This window comes from Chiloscyllium plagiosum, chromosome 27, assembly GCF_004010195.1.
Source record: "Chiloscyllium plagiosum isolate BGI_BamShark_2017 chromosome 27, ASM401019v2, whole genome shotgun sequence".
Classification (NCBI taxonomy): Eukaryota; Metazoa; Chordata; class Chondrichthyes; order Orectolobiformes; family Hemiscylliidae; genus Chiloscyllium; species Chiloscyllium plagiosum.
In genome coordinates, this window is record NC_057736.1 from 22,085,941 (window position 1) to 22,106,610 (window position 20,670).

At 40.6% G+C, this 20,670-nt stretch overlaps 1 protein-coding gene across 2 annotated transcripts in view; it reads right to left on the minus strand.

Annotated features, from left to right (window-relative positions):
* Positions 1–15,471, minus strand: part of ldlrap1b (low density lipoprotein receptor adaptor protein 1b) — a 55,886-nt gene extending 40,415 nt beyond the window's left edge. For both annotated transcript variants that reach the window (XR_006315675.1, XM_043717644.1), the window contains exon 1: positions 15,173–15,471. Coding sequence is in view for 1 of the 2 variants with exons in the window: in XM_043717644.1 (XP_043573579.1) it covers positions 15,173–15,257 (85 nt within the window). In the remaining variant the exon portion in view is untranslated. The remainder of the gene's footprint in view (positions 1–15,172) is intronic.
* Positions 15,472–20,670: the final 5,199 nt, after the last annotated feature.

The window sequence follows — 20,670 nt, forward strand, 5'->3', positions numbered from 1 at the left end:
GGAGTCGCGGAGGGAGTGGTCTTTTCAGAACGCTGATGGTGGTGGGGTCTGTTTGGAGGTGGCGGAAATGACGACGGATGATACGATGTTAATGGAGGTTGGTGGGGTGGTAGGTGAGGACCAGTGAGGTTCTGTCCTGGTGGCAATTGGAGGGGCGGCAAAGGTGTTGTGAAACTTGAAAGGGTTCAGAAAAGATTTACAAGGATGTTGCCAGGATTGGAGGATTTGAGCTGCAAAGAGAGACGGAATACACTTGGGCTGTTTTCCCTGGGGCGTCAGAAGCTGAGGGGTGATGTTATACAAGTTTTATAAAATCATGAAGGGCATGGATAGGGTAAACAGACAAGTTATTTTCCCTGGGGTGGGGGAGCCCAGCACTAGAGGGCATAGGTTTAGGATGAGGGGGAAAGATTTACAAGGGACTTAAGGGGCAACTTTTTCACGCAGAGGGTGGTGCATGTATTGAATGAGCTGCCAGAGGAAGTGGTGGAGACTGGTACAATTACAACATTTAAAAGGCATCTGGATGGGTATAGCGGGATATGGGCCAAGTGTTGGCAAATGGGACTGATTAGTTTAGGATATCTGGTCAGCATGGACAAATTGGACAGAAGGGCTTGTTTCCTTGCTGTACATCTCTATGACTCTAATTGCAAATGTCAATTGAAGCCAGTTAATAAAACAAAGGGGGAAATTAAACAAAAAGAGTGAAATATTAAAAGGGCATTCGGAGAGAATAGAAACGAAATGAAAAAGAGATCCAGCGAAGATATAAGCACCAAAGACATGAAAGCCATTCTTTAAGTGAAACTTCTGTGATTCAGACCCCAGAATCTTTTTTTAAAAATATGGTATACAATCTACCAACTGCCAATTCTTTAGTGTTCAGCATACAAGCTGCTTATAGGAGCTAGAGAAATGCACATTTTTGATTAAAAGTGGTGCCAGACCAAGCAAATCTCAATCTTTCTTTCCTACAACTGTCAGAAGTCTCATTGAGAGAAAGATCAGCACTCAATTCCTTTCTACATATTTATGTATCTACATACTGTATTTGTTCTTCAAAAGCCTTCGACTCTCTCCTGTATTCTTCTTTGTCACCTTTTCTCATTCTTTGACTTTCAACCAGACTAAAGCAAGGCACAAAAGCATTAAAAATAATTATCGAATCCCTTTGATTATTCTTGTTATATCCACCGAAGAGTCTAACCATAAAACACTATTCTCTTTATCACAATGATTTATGAAATTTCGATTAGCCATGAGGTGAAACAGCATAAGAACTCATCCATGCTGTTGAAATTAATAATTTTGAAGTTATGTTGCTTTTAATTTTGGAAATTCCCATAAAATAATCCAAAGATCTAAAAAGATCTGCTCAGTGGACAGCAATGTATGGTGCAGACCATGTTGTTTACAAGGACGCAACCAGATTAGAACTTTGTGAATTCCACCACCTGCTCACAGTCAAGGATATACAATTAATGCAACAATAATCCTCAATGTTTCCAGTATTCAAGAAAATGAGAGAGTGTTTGCTTTTTCTCCCCACCCATCCACCCTTCCGCATTGCTCGAATTCACCTGTGAGTGGTATGAGAACAAATCGGAGCCAAACAGTGCATTTCCTGTCAAAACCATATTAATAAGCAGGCACGTGGATAGTGTAACAGACGGTGCCTGGCACCCATAAAATCTTACATCAGCAACCTTCAAGAAAGCAAAATAAGAACTTTAAAATCTTTAATCCTTGCAGCATGATTGATTAGCTGCTTATTAACTAATTCATGACCTTGGCCTTTTCCATGTCTGGCAGTTTATTATTTGAAGACTCCTGCAACTGTCAATTATTAAACATACTTCATTCAAAAGAAAATAAGGAACTATAAAATGTACATTCCTGACCCATAATTAATGTAAGTGTGTACAAAGTTCCAAATAGAACCTAAAGTTCACACTTGCGGCATCAGTTTAAAACCTATAGGTAACCATTTTATTTTAAATCCTTGGATCACAAGTGCTGAAATTTGAACTGCATTGAACTGTTTTGTATATATAACTGGTAGGTTAAAAAAAAAACTTGTAAATTGCAAATGAAAACATCAAAAGTTAAAATCAATGCAGTTTATAATTATCAGGTTTCAACATATCAATCACTCCTTTTGAAAGATTGTTCCACCTAATCTTACATTCTCTAGTTGATGTTTTGTTAGCAATAACAATTAAAAGTTGTGCAAGATTTTATACACAGCCCAGATTTCTAAAAATGGAGGAAAAAAAAAAGGGTTAAGCCAAGAACGAATGAATGCATCTCTGGTATGCTGCATGACAACAATAAAAAAAGACTAAAAATACATGTATACAGATTACTGCAAGTGTTGCGTTCTATACAATAACCAGGTACCATTGCAGAACGGTTATATGACTGGATTGTTATTCCAAAGGTCGCACTGTCAGATATTGCCAGAGGTGAGAATTCCCAATCAAATCAGTTTGGAAAAAAACAACAAATCTGGAAAATAGACTGTAAAGTAGGTACCATTTAAGTGAATAAGTTGTTGTTATCATAATCTGATCTTTTTATGTATGCAGTCCAGCATCAAACAAGTTTATTGCTTAATACCTTCAGAAGAGACCTTGCAAGGTTCTCCAATAACTAACGATGAGTATTAAATGCCAGCCTTGCAAGCGATACCCATATCCAAAAATAAATTTTGGAATTTGAATTAAAAATATACATGAGAAATTGACCCAAAGCAATGATCAACTTTGATAGCAGATGCAATGTCAAGTTCACACTGGGATATACACTGTGCCAACACATTGTCAGATATGTTAAGAAAAGCATCACATGAATGTCACCATAAACAAAATAAAGCTAAAAATGAAGGAGAGATCTTTTGATGCTGAAGTTCTACATTTCACATCTCAGAACAGTTTCTACAACTAGTTATATAAATAAGATATGCACACCTTCATCTACTATTTTCTCCCCCACCCCTTCCCATGCTTGGGAGATCAACTTGTCTTTTGGTATCCTTTCTTGCCACCTGACCTACAGCTCCTATGTAAGTGTACATTCTTAATACAAATCTAGATACCAAATTTAACTTGGTAGCTTTTCCATGGTGCTCATTATTCCCAACTTTGATTTTAGTTTTACTTTGCATTCACACAACATTTGGTCTCCCTATAGTATGTCACCGGTTAAGAGCCAAAAAAGAATACATGCATCAGTCATTCCTCCCACTCCAGCCACATTCAGGTGAAAGCAAGATTGTTACTGTCTAGGGTTAGCAACTGATGAGGAATCATTCAGCTTATATGATTTCTAGCATTAGTTGTTGCTAGAGGACATATTTCAAAGAACACATTGAATAGTATGTAATAGAACCAGCTTCTTGCTCATGCTTTTGGTGATGGTACAACTTAACAGACAGAAAATTGCAGGTTTTGCATTCAATTTTCTATCATGACAAGGCTCTGGTCAAAGTGCATAAGCGAAAGATTTACTTTGCTATTCAGTGATCAACTTGACCAATAGTCAATAATTAAAATAAATAAAGACTTTTTTTTGGCTCAGGTTTTGGGCAATTGGCATTATTGTTCTATTTCATGAACAGTCTTTTGTTGTGTTTCTGTCTGTACATCTTTAAGAAATCCAATGAATTTTCAATCACCTCTTGTTCAAGTAAAGGAATTTGAGATGAGTTAACAGAATGTTGAAAACTGCAAAAGGCAGTGTAGATTTTGTTTTTATTATTTATACTAGTATCTGAGCTAGTATAAATACTACCAATTCTTAAGGTGTCGTTTTAAAATTGCTAATTTTAAACTTCAGCACATTTTGAAACCAACTCTGCCAGGTAGCAGTAAACACATTTCATGGCAGGAAATGGGTGTGATAGTAGTACACTCTTAATATTCACACTGCTGTAGATAAAGAAAACAGATTAAAAAATACATTTACACAGTGCAGAAAAGATGTGGAAGGGTTAGTGATAGTTGAACTGAATACAGGTAAGCATTTGAAAAGTATCAGCTAGGTTTATTTCATTCTCAAAGAGATATTGTGCACAGTAAGATTGGTTCAGTTAAAAAAAAACTTGTTTAATGTAGCAGAAGGGAGAATTTGTATTCATAAACCATCTTTTCCATCCTCAAAAAGCCTTCAAAAATGTGTTATAGCCAATTAGTTACTTTTTGACACATTGTATTTTCCAACAAAACAACAACAGTCGCCAGTTTTCACTTAGTTCCACAAAGAATTGAGAGATAAATAACCAACAAATCTGGTTTAGTTGTTGAGAGAAACTGGGACAATACTGCTCTTCAAAAACAAATGACTTTTTAAAATAAGACCACAAGACATAGGAGTGGAAGTAAGGCCATTCAGCCCATCGAGTCCACTCCCCCATTTAATCATGGCTGATGGGCATTTCAACTCCACTTACCCGCATTCTCCCCGTAGCCCTTAATTCCTTGTGACATCAAGAATTTATCAATCTCTGCCTTGATGACATTTAGCGGTCCTAGTCTCCCCACCTAACAGAAACAATTTCTTAGCGTCCATCCTTTCCAAGCCATGTATTATCTTGTACATTTCTATTAGATCTCCCCTTAACCTTCTAAACTCCAATGAGTACAATCCCAGGATCCTCAGCCGTTCCTCATATGTTAGACCTACCATTCCAGGGATCATCCATGTGAATCTCTGCTGAACACGCTCCAGTGCCAGTATGTCCCTCCGGAGGTGTGGGGCCCAAAACTGGACACAGTACTCCAAATGGGGCCTAACCAGAGCTTTATAAAGTCTCAGTAGCTCATTGCTGCTTTTATATTCCAACCCTCTTGAGATAAATGACAACATTGCAAATAACATCTATCTGAAGAGGCAACATCTTGGTTTTATATTTCATTTGAATAAATGTACCAACAACAATACAGTACTCCCTCTGTATTATGCTTTAGTATCAGCCTACGTTAGCTGCTCAATTCTGAAAAGGGATGTCAACTTGCAATGTTCTGAACAGCTTGGAAGTTACGACTGAACCAATATTACACAAGGCAGGAGACATATGAAATGGATGAATCCAAGTACATTTCCTTGTTTGTGTTGAGCAAATAACCTTGAACAAGATACTGTTTCCAGAAGTAGTATAAACATTGAAATTCAGTGTAGAAGTGAGAGGTGTAACATTTTACTGGAAAGAGCTGCAGATCTTACAGAAGACACTGACTAGACCTCAATGAGAGTATTGTGTACATTCTGGGCATCAATCAGGAAGGATGTGGATGCATTGGAAAGAAGGTACAAAAGGTTAACCAGAATAGTTCCAGGGATAAGAAATTCCAATTATAAACATACTTTAGAGAAGCTGGGGCTGCTTTCCTTCGAAAGAGGCCAAGAGGAGATTTGTTCGGAGAAAAAAAACTCTTTCACGCTGCAGCTAGTTAGGAAGGCACTGCCTGGAAGTTCAGGCAACTTCAAATCAAACTATTAAAATTACATTATTATTTAAATCAAAACAATGTGCTTTGGGATGGGCAGAAGAATGGCAGTCATAATTCTCATTAGGAATGCCAGTGCAGAGCGATGAGCTAAAATAGCCTCCTCCTCCACCATAACAATTCTGTAATCAATACCATGGGTTAGAGGCAAAGAATATCACATCTCATTCCCAAATACTGTTTAGTGAAGCACTGAAAATGTACCAAAGGCTAAAGAACACCACAAGGCTAAGTCTGATGATTCATTAGCCCATCAGCTGTGATACTGCTCCCACATGTTTATAAACTTGGAGAATGACAATATCGGACAGCTGATGATATTAATTGTATCAAAATCACTTCTAACATCAATTACTACAGTAACAAATTCACAGCATCACTCACTAAAGTTGTTATAATAAAAAGGAGTTATTAGAAGAATTTAGACAAACAAGAATGTAGTCATGAAATCACTGACATTCATTAAAAATATTTCCTAATTAACCTATTCAAAAGATGTTTATCCACACCTCTGGAGCAGGTGGAACTTGAACTCAGGCTTAGGGATTCTAGCACTGCCCTACAAGAGCCTTTCTACAAGGCGAAAGTGAGGACTGCAGATGCTGGAGATCAGAGTCAAAATTAGAGTGGTGTTGCAAAAGCACAGGTCAGGCAGCATCCAAGGAGCAGGAAAATCAACATTTTGGGCAAAAGCCCTTCATCAGGAAGGAGGCTGGGAGCCTCGGAGGTGGAGAGGTGAAAAGGTAGCTGAAAGTGCTATAGGTGGATGGAGTTGGGGGTAAAGGTGATAGGTGGGAAGGAAGATTGGCAGGTAGGACAGGTCATGAGGACGGTGCTGAGCTGGCAGGTTGGAATTGGGGTAAAATAAAAAGGTAGGGGGAGGGGAAACGAGGAAACTGGTGAAGTCCACATTGAATTCCACATGTGGAAGATGATGCATTCTTCCTCCAGGCATCTGGCACTGAGGGCGTGGCGGTGGACGAGGCCCAGGACCTGCATGTTCTCGGCAGAGTGGGAGGAGGAGTTGAAATGTTCAGCCATGGGGTGGTGGGGTTGATTGGTGCTGGTGTCCCGGAGATGTTCCCTAAAGCACTCTGCGAGGAGGCGTCCAGTCTCCCCAATGTAAAGGGGAACGCATCGAGAGCGCCGGATAAAATAAATAACATTTGTGGATGTGGAAGGCTACTTTGGAGCCTTGGATGGAGATGAATGGGGAGGTGTGGGTGCACGTTTTGCAATTCCTGCAGTGGCAAGGGAATATGCCAGGACCCCAATAACTCACCCTCCCCTCCCACTGCTGGAATTGCAAAATCTGCGCACACACCTCCTCCCTCACCACCATCCAAGGCCCCAAAGAAGTCTTCCACATCCAAAGTTTCACCTGCACATCCAATGTCATTTATTGTATCTGTTGCTCCTGATGTGGTCTCATTTACACTGGGGAGACTACTCCTCTACACTATTCCTCAGGGAACATCTCTGGGACACCTGCACCAGTCAACCCCACTGCCCCGTGGCCCAACATTTCAACTCCCCCTCCCACTCTGCCAAAGACTTGCAGGTCCTGGGCCTCCTTCACCAATGCTCCCTCACCACTCGACATCTGGAGGAAGAACGCATCTTCTTCCATCTCAGAACACCAGGGCATCAATGTGGAGTTCACAAGTTTCCTCATTTCCCCTCCTCCCACCTTACCCCAATTCCAACCTGCCAGCTCAGCACCATCCTGATGATTTGTCCTACCTGCCAATCTTTCTTCCCACCTATCCGCTCCACCCTATCACCTTTGCCCCCACCTCCATCCACCTATTACACTCTTAACTACCTTCTCCCTAGCCCCACTCCCCTCTCATTTATCTCTCCATCCCAGAGGCTCCCAGCCTCATTCCTGATGAATGGTTTTTGCTTGAAACATCGATTTTCCTGCTCCTCGGATGCTGCCTGACCTGCTGTGCTTTTCCAGCACCACTCTAATCAAGAGCCTTTCTATTGTCAAGTGCAGCATTATTTATCATTTAGCATACCAACTACCTCAATAACAGATGACAATAAGGTCTTGCTTTATTCATAGATACATCATTATGTCAGAAATTGAGATGTTCAGCACAATTCATGACTCTCCAGACATTAAATTAGCCTGCGACTATATGCAACAAGACAAACATCCAGGCTTGGGTTAATAAATTACAAGTAATATTCCATCTCCCTTTAAAGATACAATGACACTGAACTCCCCACTAACAGCATTGATCAGAGACTAAACTAGACCAGCCATATAAATGCTAAGGCTATAAGAGCAGATCAGACACTAATGAATTCTGCGCCAAGTAATTAACTTCCCAATTCCCCAAAGCCTTTCCACCGTCTACAAAAGACACAAGTTAGGAGTGTGATGGAATACTTTCTACTTGCCTGCATGAGGGTAGCTCCAACAAACACAAGAAGCTTGTCTTAACCCAGGCAAAACAGCCCATGCAATTGACACCACATCTATTCAAAGTCCGTTCCTCCACCATTAGGGTATAGTGGAAACCAAGTTTATTAACTACAAGATGCACCAAGGCTTGATCAACAGAACCTTCCAAACCCACAACTTCTGCCACGCAGAAGGACAAGGGCAGCAGATGCACAAAAACGCTATCAGCTGGGAATTCAAAGTCATACATCATCCTGACTTTGAACTAAATCACCATTCCTTCACCAGTCATTGGGTCATTATCCTAGAGCTTCCTTGCTAACAGCACTCTGCCGCCATGGACTAGAGTAATTCAAGAAAATATGGCGATAATTGCTGTCCTAGCAAATTACACCAATATCCTTTAAACAAAAGGCAAACATTTAAATCCTTGGATCATTTAATAAAGACAGCTTTTGATGTGGCAAATGATAAAGAATTACAAGCAGGAAATTTTTAAAATACATTTTTCCTACTAATCACCCAAACAAATCTGTATGCAAAAGTGGCCTAATGACCCCAATCTTGTGGACTTATGGAATGGTCCTTAACTGGTGCGTAATGTTAACAAGATTGTTGAAGAGGTAGATAGGTTTTACAGACAATGTTTTAACTGGAGCCCTCTAGCTGGTTCCATATTTATTTTAAACCAACTGAATTCATAACATGTAGATATAAAGGATATCAAATTGTAAAAGCAAGTGGATTATGAAACTTTGTTTACCAACCACAAACAAAAGGACTACACAAAAATAACAAGCTCCTGGGTAACCAAGCACGTGGTTTGAACAGCTGACCATTTCCAGAGTTATTTTCTGAGAAATATTTCAAAGCACAGACAACATACCCCACCCATACATCAAACACAGCATGCAGATTTAATGGAGTGAGAGAGCACACGCGCGCGTGTGTGTTGGTGGGAAGGAGCAGATGCAGTGGTATGGAGAGTCAGGGTTAAACAGAGCTACAGAATACATTACCTGTTGGAGAATTGTTCTTGAACCTGAAATAATATTTTGAAACTATGTTGATCTTTGATATTGGGAACTTCACTACCAGGAACTGATATTTATGCAAATTCTGAGTAGCAATTTCAGTAGAGCAGTTTAAATAATCTTCTCACCTTTACAAAATGTTACTGAACATGGTATTAATTCACCACCTCACTCACATTGGTGCAGTTTTACTATTTACGTTGTATGTAGTTACTGTAAATGCAATTACTCCACTGAGACAGTCATGCATTCAGATTTAGGGAAGTTCCACTTCAGGATACTTGGCTGTGGACAGATAAAATGTTCAAGGTTACACAGAATACCTTGGTATACGGTCATCCTTATACTGTTTTCAGAGTTAGTTCAGCTATTTGGTGTTGCTGACCTTAGAGGTTTATAAAATCCTGAGACATATGGATAAGGTGAATAGAAAAGAAGTTATTTTTCCTAGTGTAGAGGGGATCAAAACTAGAGGACATAGGTTTAAGGAGCAAGGGTAAAGATTAAAAAAAAGAGACCTGAGGGGAAGCTTTTTCCACACAGAGGTAGTGTATATATGGAATGAACTGCCAGGGGAAGTGGTAGAGGCAGGTACAGTTACAACATTTCAATGACATTTGGACAGGTAGAGAGAAATGTACCCTAGAATTCTGGGAAGCAAGGGAAATGATTGCTGGGCCTATAGCTCAGATATTTGTACCATCGATACTCACAGGTCAGGTGCCGGAAGACTGGAGGTTGGCAAACGTGGTGCCACTGTTTATGGAGAGTGGTAAGGACAAGCCAAGGAACTATAGACCAGTGAGCCTGACGTCAGTGGTGTGCAAGTTGTTAGAGGGAATCCTGAGGGACAGGATGTACATGTATTTGGAAAGGCAAGGACTGATTCGGGATTGTCAACATGGCTTTGTGCATGGGAAATCATGTCTCACAAACTTGATTGTGTTTTTTGAAGAAGTAACAAAGAGGATTGATGAGGACAGAGTGGTAGATGTGATCTACATGGACTTCAATAAGGCATTCGACAAGTTTCCCCATGGGAGACTGGTTGGCAAGGTTAGATCTCATGGAATAAAGAGAGAACTAGCCGTTTGGATACAGAACTGGCTCAAAGTAGAAGACAGAGGGTGGTAGCGGAGGGTTGTTTTTCAGACTGGAGGCCTATGACCAGTGGAGTGCCACAAGGATCGGTTCTGGGTCCTCTACTTTTTGTCATTTACATAAATCATTTGGATGCGAGCATAAGAGGTACAGTTAGTAAGTTTGCAGGTGACACCAAAACTGGAGGTGTAGTGGACAGCAAAGAAGGCTACCTCAGATTACAACAGGATCTTGATCAGATGGGCCAATGGGCCAAGAAGTGGCAGATGGAGTTTAATTCAGATAAATGCAAGATGCTGCATTTTGGGAAAGCAAATCTTAGCAGGACTTATACACTTAATGGTAAAGTCGTAGGGAGTGTTGCTGAACAAAGAGACCTTGGAGTGCAGGTTCATAGCTCCTTGAAAGTGGAGTCGTAGGTAGATATGATAGTGAAGGCATTTGGTATGCTTTCCTTTATTGGTCAGAGTATTGAGTACAGGAGTTGGGAGGTCATGCTGCGGCTGTACAGGACATTGGTTAGGCCACTGTTGGAATATTGCGTGCAATTCTGGTCTCCTTCCTAAAAGTCTTTTCCCTGGGGTGGGGGAGTCCAGAACTAGAGGGCATAGGTTTAGGGTGAGAGGGGAAAGATATGAAAGGGACCTAAGGGGCAGCTTTTTGATGCAAAGGGTGGTATGTGTATGGAATGAGCTGCCAGAGGATGTGTTGGAGGCTGGTACAATTGCAATATTTAAAACGCATCTGGATGGGTATATGAATAGGAAGGGTTTGGAGGGATATGGGCCGGGTGCTGGCAGATGGGACTAGATTGGATTGGGATATCTGGTCAGCATGGACGGGTTGGACCGAAGGGTCTGTTTCCATGCTATACATCTCGATGACTCAAATATAGGCCAATTACAAGCAAATGGGACTAGTTTAGTTTGGACAAGTTGGATGAAAGAGTCTGTTTTCATGCTGCATGATTCTATCCATCTAGAATAAATAAGTTATTCCAATACGCTAAAACTAGAATCCCAGTTGTTTTAAGCTAAAATTTTAAAGTTCAAAATACAACTTTTCAAATGAAATCAAATATTGCTCGAAAAAGCTGAAGAGCAGCCTTTAATTCCCTCCTATCTATACATCTTCCAGCTCAACCAGAATATTTTTCCAATTGTGAAAGAAGTACTCCCAATTCTCAAACTTTGCTTCATTAAAGCTATTTAAAAAGCATCAGGGATAGAATTCTGCTCTTCAATAATTTATTAAGCTAGGGCAAGGCAGAAAAGTACATGAAGGAAGAAGAGATTCTATTTATTTCCAGCATTAATCCATGTCTTTCAGATTAAAGAGAGCCCTTCTTCCACTAGTGCTGCAGTAACTATTAGTAGCTGCTGTACTAGCAGTGAAACAGCTGGAAAGAACTAAACACAGATATCTTGTACAACAGATTACTAATGGTGCGAATTTATCAGAGAACGTGTGTATTTATGTTCCAAAAATCGATTCTACACACATGTGGAACTCCTTCTCTGATTCAGAGATTGAGAGATCTGGGTGAATACTCCAGCACACATCCATTTGGAGATTTGAAGTAATTTACACAATCCAATTGCAAAACACTCCATCTCAAGCACTTATTTCAATAAGATAATTATGGCTTTTCATGGCAATCCATACCAGCCCCCATTCCCTGACAAAATTTCACTAAAGAGTTTTAGTGTCAGTATTGCATAGTTGATAGTACTTGTCTGGAAGGAGAAGGGTATGAGTTCAAACTCTAGCCCAAGGCTTGTACACATGACACAATGCATGCTGCATTGCCAGAATTGACATATCTCATGCAGAATGCTTTTTCAGATGCACCTAAAAGATTCTCATAGCACTTTCAATATCCTGAGTAATATTATTCTTCCAAATGTAAAAAGAAAAAAATGCTATTAGCTAGTCATTTATAGTATTCACTGGTCATGAGATTTTGCCAAGTACATTAGTTACATCAGGAGGAAATGCACACATGTATCCTTGATTATACAAAACTGTTAATGATAAGTTTAATTATAAGACAAAGGAGCGGAAATTAGGCCATTCAGCCCATCAAGTCTGCTCCACCATTCAATCATGGCTGATAATTTTCTCAACCGCATTCTCCCACTTTCTCCACATAATCCTTGATCCCCTTGACAATCAAGAACTTATCTATCTCCCTCCATCTTAAGTGTACTCAATGACCTGGCCTCTACAGCCTTCTATGGAAATGATTTCCATAAATTTATCACTCTCTGCCTGAAGTAGTTTCTCCTTATCTCAGTTCAAAAAAAAAAAGGTCTTCCATTTACTCGACAGCTGTGCCCTCAGGTCCTGGAATTGCACACGACAACTCACTTCTCGTTTGTAATAGACAAAAATAAGAATAAAGTATTCTGAGTTCTGAAAAAAAGTGTCACGTTGGACTTGATACACTAATTCCATTTCTCTCACCACAGATGTTGCCCGACCTGCTGAGATCCTCCAGCATGTTCTGCCATTATTTTAGATTTCTGGCATCCATAGTATTTTGCTTTCATAGAAATATTCACTTTGGTGCGTTTCTTCCCAGTTTGAATAGGACAACACTCTCAAGAACAAGCTCAGAGCTACACAACCCTCACAAGATGATACTCAGCATTAAAACAATTTAATTCTCTACAACCAGATTTGGGGCCATCATAGCTTTTCACTTAAAATTCTCACTGGCAGAAAGCATGGATAGCATTAGTTAAGATAATTCAGCAGTGGTGAAGGTTTACATTGCTTTGTGCCTTGAACAATTGTAGGAACCCAGTCAGAGCAGATAGCTAGTAGCATACCAAAACAACACACACACGCGTGCGTGCTCAATAGGTTACACTGCATAAACCATGTTAAAACTCCAACACCAGGTTATAGTCCAGCACACTTACTTGGAAGCAGTAGCTTTCTCCTGCTCCTTCATCAGGTAGCTGTGGAATGGGATCATAAGACACTGAATTTACAGCAAAAGATTACAGTGTCATGCAAACTGAAATGATATATTGAATAAACCTAGATTGCTGTTAAGTATTTCATCTTTTAGAATGGGTTGCAGGTTTTGGTTCATTAATATGTAAGTCCCAGAACTTATTTTAGGTCACCTTCTCAAGATAACTTAAGGTTTTATATTTTTTTTAAAAAAGGTGACATCTCAGCTCAGACAATACATGAAAGGTGTGAGGTTAGAGTCTGTCCATATCCCAACCTTGAGTCAGACTGGTTCTATTCTCAAAGTTGGGATTTATAAAATATTACATGGATTGAGTGCCTGCAGGTTGTGTGCTTTTTGAGCAAAGTAGAATGTATCTGCAAAAAAAAAAATTCTGCAAATGTAAATTCACCTCAAAGACTTGTGTGTGTGCATGAGAGAGAATGCTTGGTAAAGTGGGTGTGATGGAGTGTAAGCCTGCGAGAGGGGGTGTGTGTGTGTGTGTGTGTGTGTGTGTGTGTGTGAGAGAGTGTGGGGTGTGTATGTGTATGAGAGAGGATCTGTGTGAGCATGAGTGTAAGTAAGAGTGTGTGTACAAGAGTGTATAGTGTGGTGGGTTCATGTCACAATACAGGTGACCCCAAGATCTCAGTTGAGGCCATCCCCATGGGTACCAAACTTGGCTATCAGCCTCTGCTAGGCCACTCTGCATTAATGCATATCCCGAAGTCTGACTTGGAGGATGGTCACCCGAAGATCAGATACATTCTACTTTACTCAAAAAGCACACAAACTGCAGGCAGTCAATCCATGTAATATTTTATAAATTCCTACTTTTGAAATAGAACCTGTCTGACTCTGAAATACAGACATACTCTAACCTCAAACCTTTAATGCATGGTCTGAGCCGAGATGTCTTCTTAAAAGTAAAATCTTAAGTTCTCTCGAGAATGTGACTTAAAAGAAGAGAAGTTCTGGGATTACATATTAAATGAACCGAAACTTGCAAAGCATTCTAAAAGATTAAATACTTAACAGCAATCTAGGTTTGTTCAATATTTCATTTAAGTTAGAGTCATAGAAATGTACAGCATGGAAACAGACCTTCGGTCCAACCCACCCATGCCAACCAGATATCCCAACTCAATCTAGTCCCACCTGCCAACACCTGACCTATATCCCTCCAAACCCTTCCTATTCATATACCCATCCAAATGCCTCTTAAATGTTGCAATTGTACCAGCCTCCACCACATCCTCTGGCAGCTCATTCCATACACGTACCACCCTCTGCGTGAAAAAGTTGCCCCTTAGGTCTCTTTTATATGTCTAATTTCACGCATACTATACCCGCGGGAGGATTAGCACAAACGATTCCCCCAGAGACATTGGGAGACCGCTTTGCACACGACTTTCACATCTATAACCCTCCTCCTCCCCAGGAATAAATCCCTTCGAACATAAACCACCGGCACAACAGTGCACATCAACTTGAAATGGATGGGCTATAGGAGCTAGTTATAAACAAGAAAGGATTGGAGTGGGGGGTGCGGGCAGCTTGTAACCTCTCTGATAACCTTGTGCTGGGCATTGTTGAAATTCCGTTCAGGGCCCTGGGACAAAGTTGTGAACTCGGATGGCAATGTGCGCTGTTGAGGAGAGTACGTCATAACCTAACCTGGGGAGGAGTCAATCAGCTTTAGCCCAGTTTAAAAAGCAGCTTTTAACAAAAAAATATCGTAATGATCATTAGCAATCGGAGCAATCCAAGGCGGATAGGGCCAGTGTTTAACGCGAGGGCAAAAGGATAGTTGCAACTCGTGAAACTGACAGTTTTGGTGAGTTACACACATTGTCACGTTGTGACCACAAGAGACATGTTTCAATGTCTCCATTTGCCACCGCGCGCACTGTATTTCAAGTCGAAATCATTACTCAGCTTTCAGCTTCAAGCACAAACTAACATAAAAGTGGAATTATTCCAGCTGCGGGAACATCCAGCCAATCGGAAAGAGACACACACATACATACCTACATATATTTGTAACATTAGCCACCAAACTTGTTCCATGCGGAGCAACTTTATCAACTTTGAAACACCAGCTCGTTAATGCTAGTTGGTAAACTCGGATCGTAAATAAACCTACTTTTGTGCTTGCTACTTCCCCAGCTTTGCTTGGCGATGCTGGGACTTCTTATAATCGCTCGTCCCGCCGACTTTAACGCATCCATTGTTATAAATTCCTCTCGGAGGTGGAGAAAATGCAGAAATATTTTACAGGAGCCTTCAACTGAGCCTCCTCGCCTGTTACTAGCACCTCCCGCAAACTTCCCAAACCCTCAATGGAGTCTCAGGGAGGTGACATTTATGTAAAATACTACCGCCCAGCCATGACGCAGCACGTCCCTGACATTGCGTTCACCGCTCTCTGTTTGAGAATTGTCTGCTTTAGGACGGCGCGGAAATTCAGAACTGTCAGATTCAACAGGATGTAATCTGGTGGGATGAGATCATCACACGGGCTGGTGTCGGTTGATAATTCATGCATAGAAGCCAGCCCTCAAAGCGACAGCGCCCAGTTAAATAAAAGAGACAATTTGTCTTCAATTGTTAAATCAAATTCAGTGTATGAGACAGTAGGTAAACTGGAACAAAGTCATGATTTGCAGATGCCGGTGTTGGACTGGGGTGTACAGAGTTAAAAATCACACACCAGGTTATAGTCCAACAGGGCAAAAGTGAGGACTGCAGATGCTGGAAACCAGAGTCTAGATTAGAGTGGTGCTGGAAAAGCAGGTCAGTCAGCATCCAAGGAGCAGGAAAATCGACGTTTCGGGCAAAAGCCCTTCATTAGTTTACCGATTAAACCAAAATAAAACCCCACAGAGCAGCAGATGCTGGAGATCAGAAACAAAACCAGAAATTGCTGGAAAGATTCAGCAGTCCTGGCAGCAATCTTACACACACGGAAAGACCAGCCCATTCTCTCAATTTTCACTGAGGGGTCACAATGGGGAAAATAATTTAGGTAGCACTGTCCTAGAGGCATTTCAGTGTGTGACAGATTTATTTGCCAGATTCCTTTTTTTAGGGCACAAATAAGCCTCACAGATGTTGCAAATTGTGACTAGGCAATAAAACCATTGGCTAGCAGCTCCCCTGATATTGCAATGGCTAAATACACTATATAACTACAAGTTCTGTTATCCTCACTGATATCATCAGCGCATGAAAAGTTGAAACATTAACTGTGATACTTTCTCAACAGATGTAGCCAGATCTGCACTCTGTTTTTGCATTGAAATTCACCTCAGTTTAAAGAGGGCTGGTTTATGCTCCAATTGATGTACATAGGCTTGGAGAAAATATGGATAAATAGACAGTCAGCCTGTGACCTTCACCTTCTGCAATCACCAATCCACAGTTTTTCTCTGGTCCAATTAAGGAGGTTGAAATTGCATGCTGGTGAATGCAGAAGCAAAAACACCAACTCTGGTAAGTAAGGAACCATGGTGCATGATGATGCAACCAGTAAAGAATTGCCAATTAACACACCAGGTTTGGGGGGGTTGGAGAGGAAGGGGGTGGAAATCACTTGAATGAGGGGATCAGTCCCCAGTGAAGACACAGATGCACACACACTTTGTATTCCTATCCATTTGCAGCATTGAACTATGGTGTGAGACAACTGAGTATGAAATAGACTCCAAGAAGTGCGAGAAATTGCTCCTAAATCAGATGAATTGTTATAGCATGTAATGTAAGCATTTATGCATGGCCAAAAATAGGAGGATGCCAGTTTTCACTATTGTCTTATCCAGGCATTTCCACCGTGTAGACATTTGCTCACCTGAAATCTCAATGTACAGTATATACAAAATGCTGCACTCAAATTTTACAGGAATTAATTTTCACTGTAGATTCCAAATTGTCCTGCCTTAAGATTTGAGATTTCAGATAAGATTCTGATAAACAGAGATCTGCTCAATAATTAGAGAAATTACCAACCCATTTTATGTTATCTGTTTAAATCATTTGATCTGTATTTTGCATTTCAAAGTTTTATTTTGCTTTCCAATTTCCAAGCAGAATAGTTTTAAAGATGTATTTGAACTTTCAGCAAGTTTGATAGAATTGTTGCCCATTTTGTCTGAACAAAGCACACTGCTAGATTCCATGCAAAACTAATTACAGTTCCACTTTTATTAATCTAAAATGATAATCACACGTACATTAAAGGAAATTACTGGTAATATTTTTAATGATGTAACATGTGTTTTGGTTTTGCAATGTGATAAACATCTGTGTGATATTGTGATAACATTGCAAATGGAACAACTTCACAATATTTGTATAAACATTCACACAATTGATGTCTGAGTTTCCAGTTGTATCCAGACAAGCTATTAAACTGCTAACATCATCTCTTAAAAAGCTTTAATTTGAAAACTCCTTTTTGGTGCAAATATGTTTTGACTCCTTTTCATTTAAAATCTCACTCCTACTTTCTTCAACATTTTGAATGTTCCCTAACAACTTTAGACTAGCTAACAATAAAGTAAAATATGCTGCATCGTGAGTCAGGTGGTTGTTAGAATCAAAGAACCTCTACAGTGTGGAAATAGGCCATTCAGCCCATCAAACACTGACCCTCCGAAAGGCAACCCTCCCAGACCCACCTCATCCCTGTAACCCTGCATTTCCCATAGCTAATTCACATAGCCTGTACACTATGTGCAGTTTAGCATGGCCAATCCACCTGACCTGTACATTTTTGGACTGTGGGAGGAATCCAGAGCACCCGGAGGAAACCCACGCAGACACGGGAGAATGTGCAAACTCCACAAAGACAGTCACTTGAGGCTGGAAACAAATCCTACTGCTGTCAGACAGCAGTGCTAACCACTCAGCCGCCCAATCTGCAATGCCCTGATTGGTTTCGATGTGGCTACAGTTAATTGCTAGCAATTATAAAGGAGAATTACTGAAGCAACAAGAATTTTGCAAACTTCAACTTCATTTGAAAAATTACACCTTAAGGTAAAATTGCTTTTGCAGTACAATATTGACAAGCTGATCAGATTGATAAAAGCATGACAAATGCAATTTAATCATGAAAGGTATGAGGGGATTTTTGGAAGACTAGCAAGTCAAGATAATGAACGTTAAGACCATAGGAAGTGCAGAGAATCAGAGTGCGGTGCATGTCCATAGAATCCTGCAGTATAGAAACAGGCCCTTTGATCCAGCAAGTCTACATTGACTTGCCTACCCTATTACTCTACATTTACCCTTGACTAATGCACCTAACCACACATCCCTCAAGACATGGGCAATTTAACATGGCCAACTCACCTAACCTGCACATCTTTGGATTGTGAGAGGAAACCCACGCAGACACGGGGGAACGTGCAAACTCCACACAGACAGTCGCCCGAGGCTGGAATCAAACCCAGGTCACTGGATCTGTGAGGCAGAAGTGTTAACCACTGAGCCACCGTGCCACCTTGGAGACAGCAAGACAGGTAGATAAGATGGTTTAGAAGGCATATAAATTACTGTCCTTTATTAGTCAAGGAATTTAATACAAAAGCAGGGAGGTTACGATGATGCTGTATATTAGTTAGGCTACAGCTGCAGTACTGTTTGCATTCTGGTCACCACACAATGGAAAGAATGTGACAGTATGGTGGAGAGGAACTAGATTGGCTGGGGTTGTTTCCCTGAGAGCAGAAAAGGCTGAGAGGGGATCTGAGTGAGGTGTTCAAACTTCTGAGGAGATAGGAAGAAACTTTCTATTCAGTCTTCCAATAATCATTATCATAACCATTATCATGACTTGAGTGGTCTTAGCACATTTTCAAAGCAGCATTCCAGATGAAGCCAAGAGTTGATTCTCAAAACTATGAGACAACTGCACTGTCACACATATTTTATAGTAATACTGTTTATGACAGGTTGGCTACTGTGGCAGCAGTTTTAAAGTCACCATTGGAGATAACCTGATTCCACTTTGGTACTTTATTTTGAATTCGCTAATCAGATGTATTAACATAGTTCACATGGCACCTTGTTCTTTTTCATTGTTGGTTCTCGCTATGACTATCACTATTACTCTGTAAATGTGTTTCATTTCTGAACATGTACAAGCAGAGAAAGTGAGTGTTTTAGTCTGCATTATGACTATAACATTAACAGAAATAATTAGGGTTTAGTAACAAATGTTGGCTTTATCAGGAATGCCCATATCTTACGAAAGAATGAAGAAAATAAATTTTTTGTTTTAAAAAATCAAACAAAAAGTATTGCTGAGAAAACAAGACTAGCAGGTCACAGCTCGTACACTGAGGTAGCATTTGGCACTGATTCAGTAAGTTCTGCTTTGTACTTGAATGAACTTTGAAAACTGTTTGTGTAACAACCTCAAAATGTCTGTAACCGTGCAAAGAAAGATTTATCTGGACATTGTGTGCAACATCTGTTATAGAGGCCTCAAACTTGCTTTTGGCTCACACGGGTTGGCTTCCAAGTTTTTCCTGGAACTAAACATTGCCTAATGCCACAACTGACTCAGAGAGTAGAATTCACTGTTAGTACACGGTTTTGAGACATCTGTGTTTTGCACAGAGAACCAGCATTTTGGGAGTGGTACCTAACATCAGTATTTCCCTAATCAGATTTGGCTGGTGTCTTCAGCATCTTGGGCTCTGTTGAACCCAGAACGCCCAAATGTTTATGAATAGCTGCAAAACATAGGGATCTGGGAAGCAATGTTGGGGTTGGAGGTGAGTTATGCCCTAGTTTACCCTAAAATCTGTTGTTACAATGTCAGTGCAAAAACAGAAAGCTGTAGATACTGGAAATCCAGAATAAAAACAAAACAAAAGCTGGAAATACTCAGCAGGTTAGGAAGAATGTGTGGAGAAAGAAACAGAATTAACATTTCAAGTCTGTGGCCTTCCATCAGAGTGGATCAACCTGGCACATTGACATCTTTTTCCCTCCAGAGATTCTGAAGGGCCTGTTGAGTGGCTCCAGTTTTTAAAAAATGTTTTCATTTAACATTTCAAAATCTGTGCCCATTGAAAAGCTGTCCATTTTAGTTAAATGGCAGGGGATATTAGCAATGCTCTTTAGGAGGCAGAATGTGAGAAAATGCAAACACACAGTTAGGTATGAATAGATAAAGGTGGGGGTGGACTGCTTAGTGAAGGTACAATATAACTGTGTGTGAATTTAATGCTGCCACAGTGGATGTCTCTTGGATGGTTTGCCCAAATGGGTTTGCTGCTGCCTCCCAGAGAAAGGGGGTCTTAATACTTGATCAAAGGATTGCTCACTAAGAGCCAACCCCTGTCCTTTCATTCAACCCACAATGCCCTCTCCAGTCAGCAATCCCCTCCATGCCTTCACTCACCTGGAACCTGGACTCAGTTGGGTGCATTATATGCTGCTTTCAATGGAGAGATGGTCAGCATTTGAAATGTAGTTCTGGCGGAGTATGATTTTATTTAACCCCACCCCCCACCATCCCTGGCACTGAGCTGGGACCTTGATCGCAGGGAAAGCATGTAACTGGTTACTTAAGAATAGAACTGGCACAAAATATCGTGGGCTTTCCCTGAAGAAGGTGGGTGTGTGCAC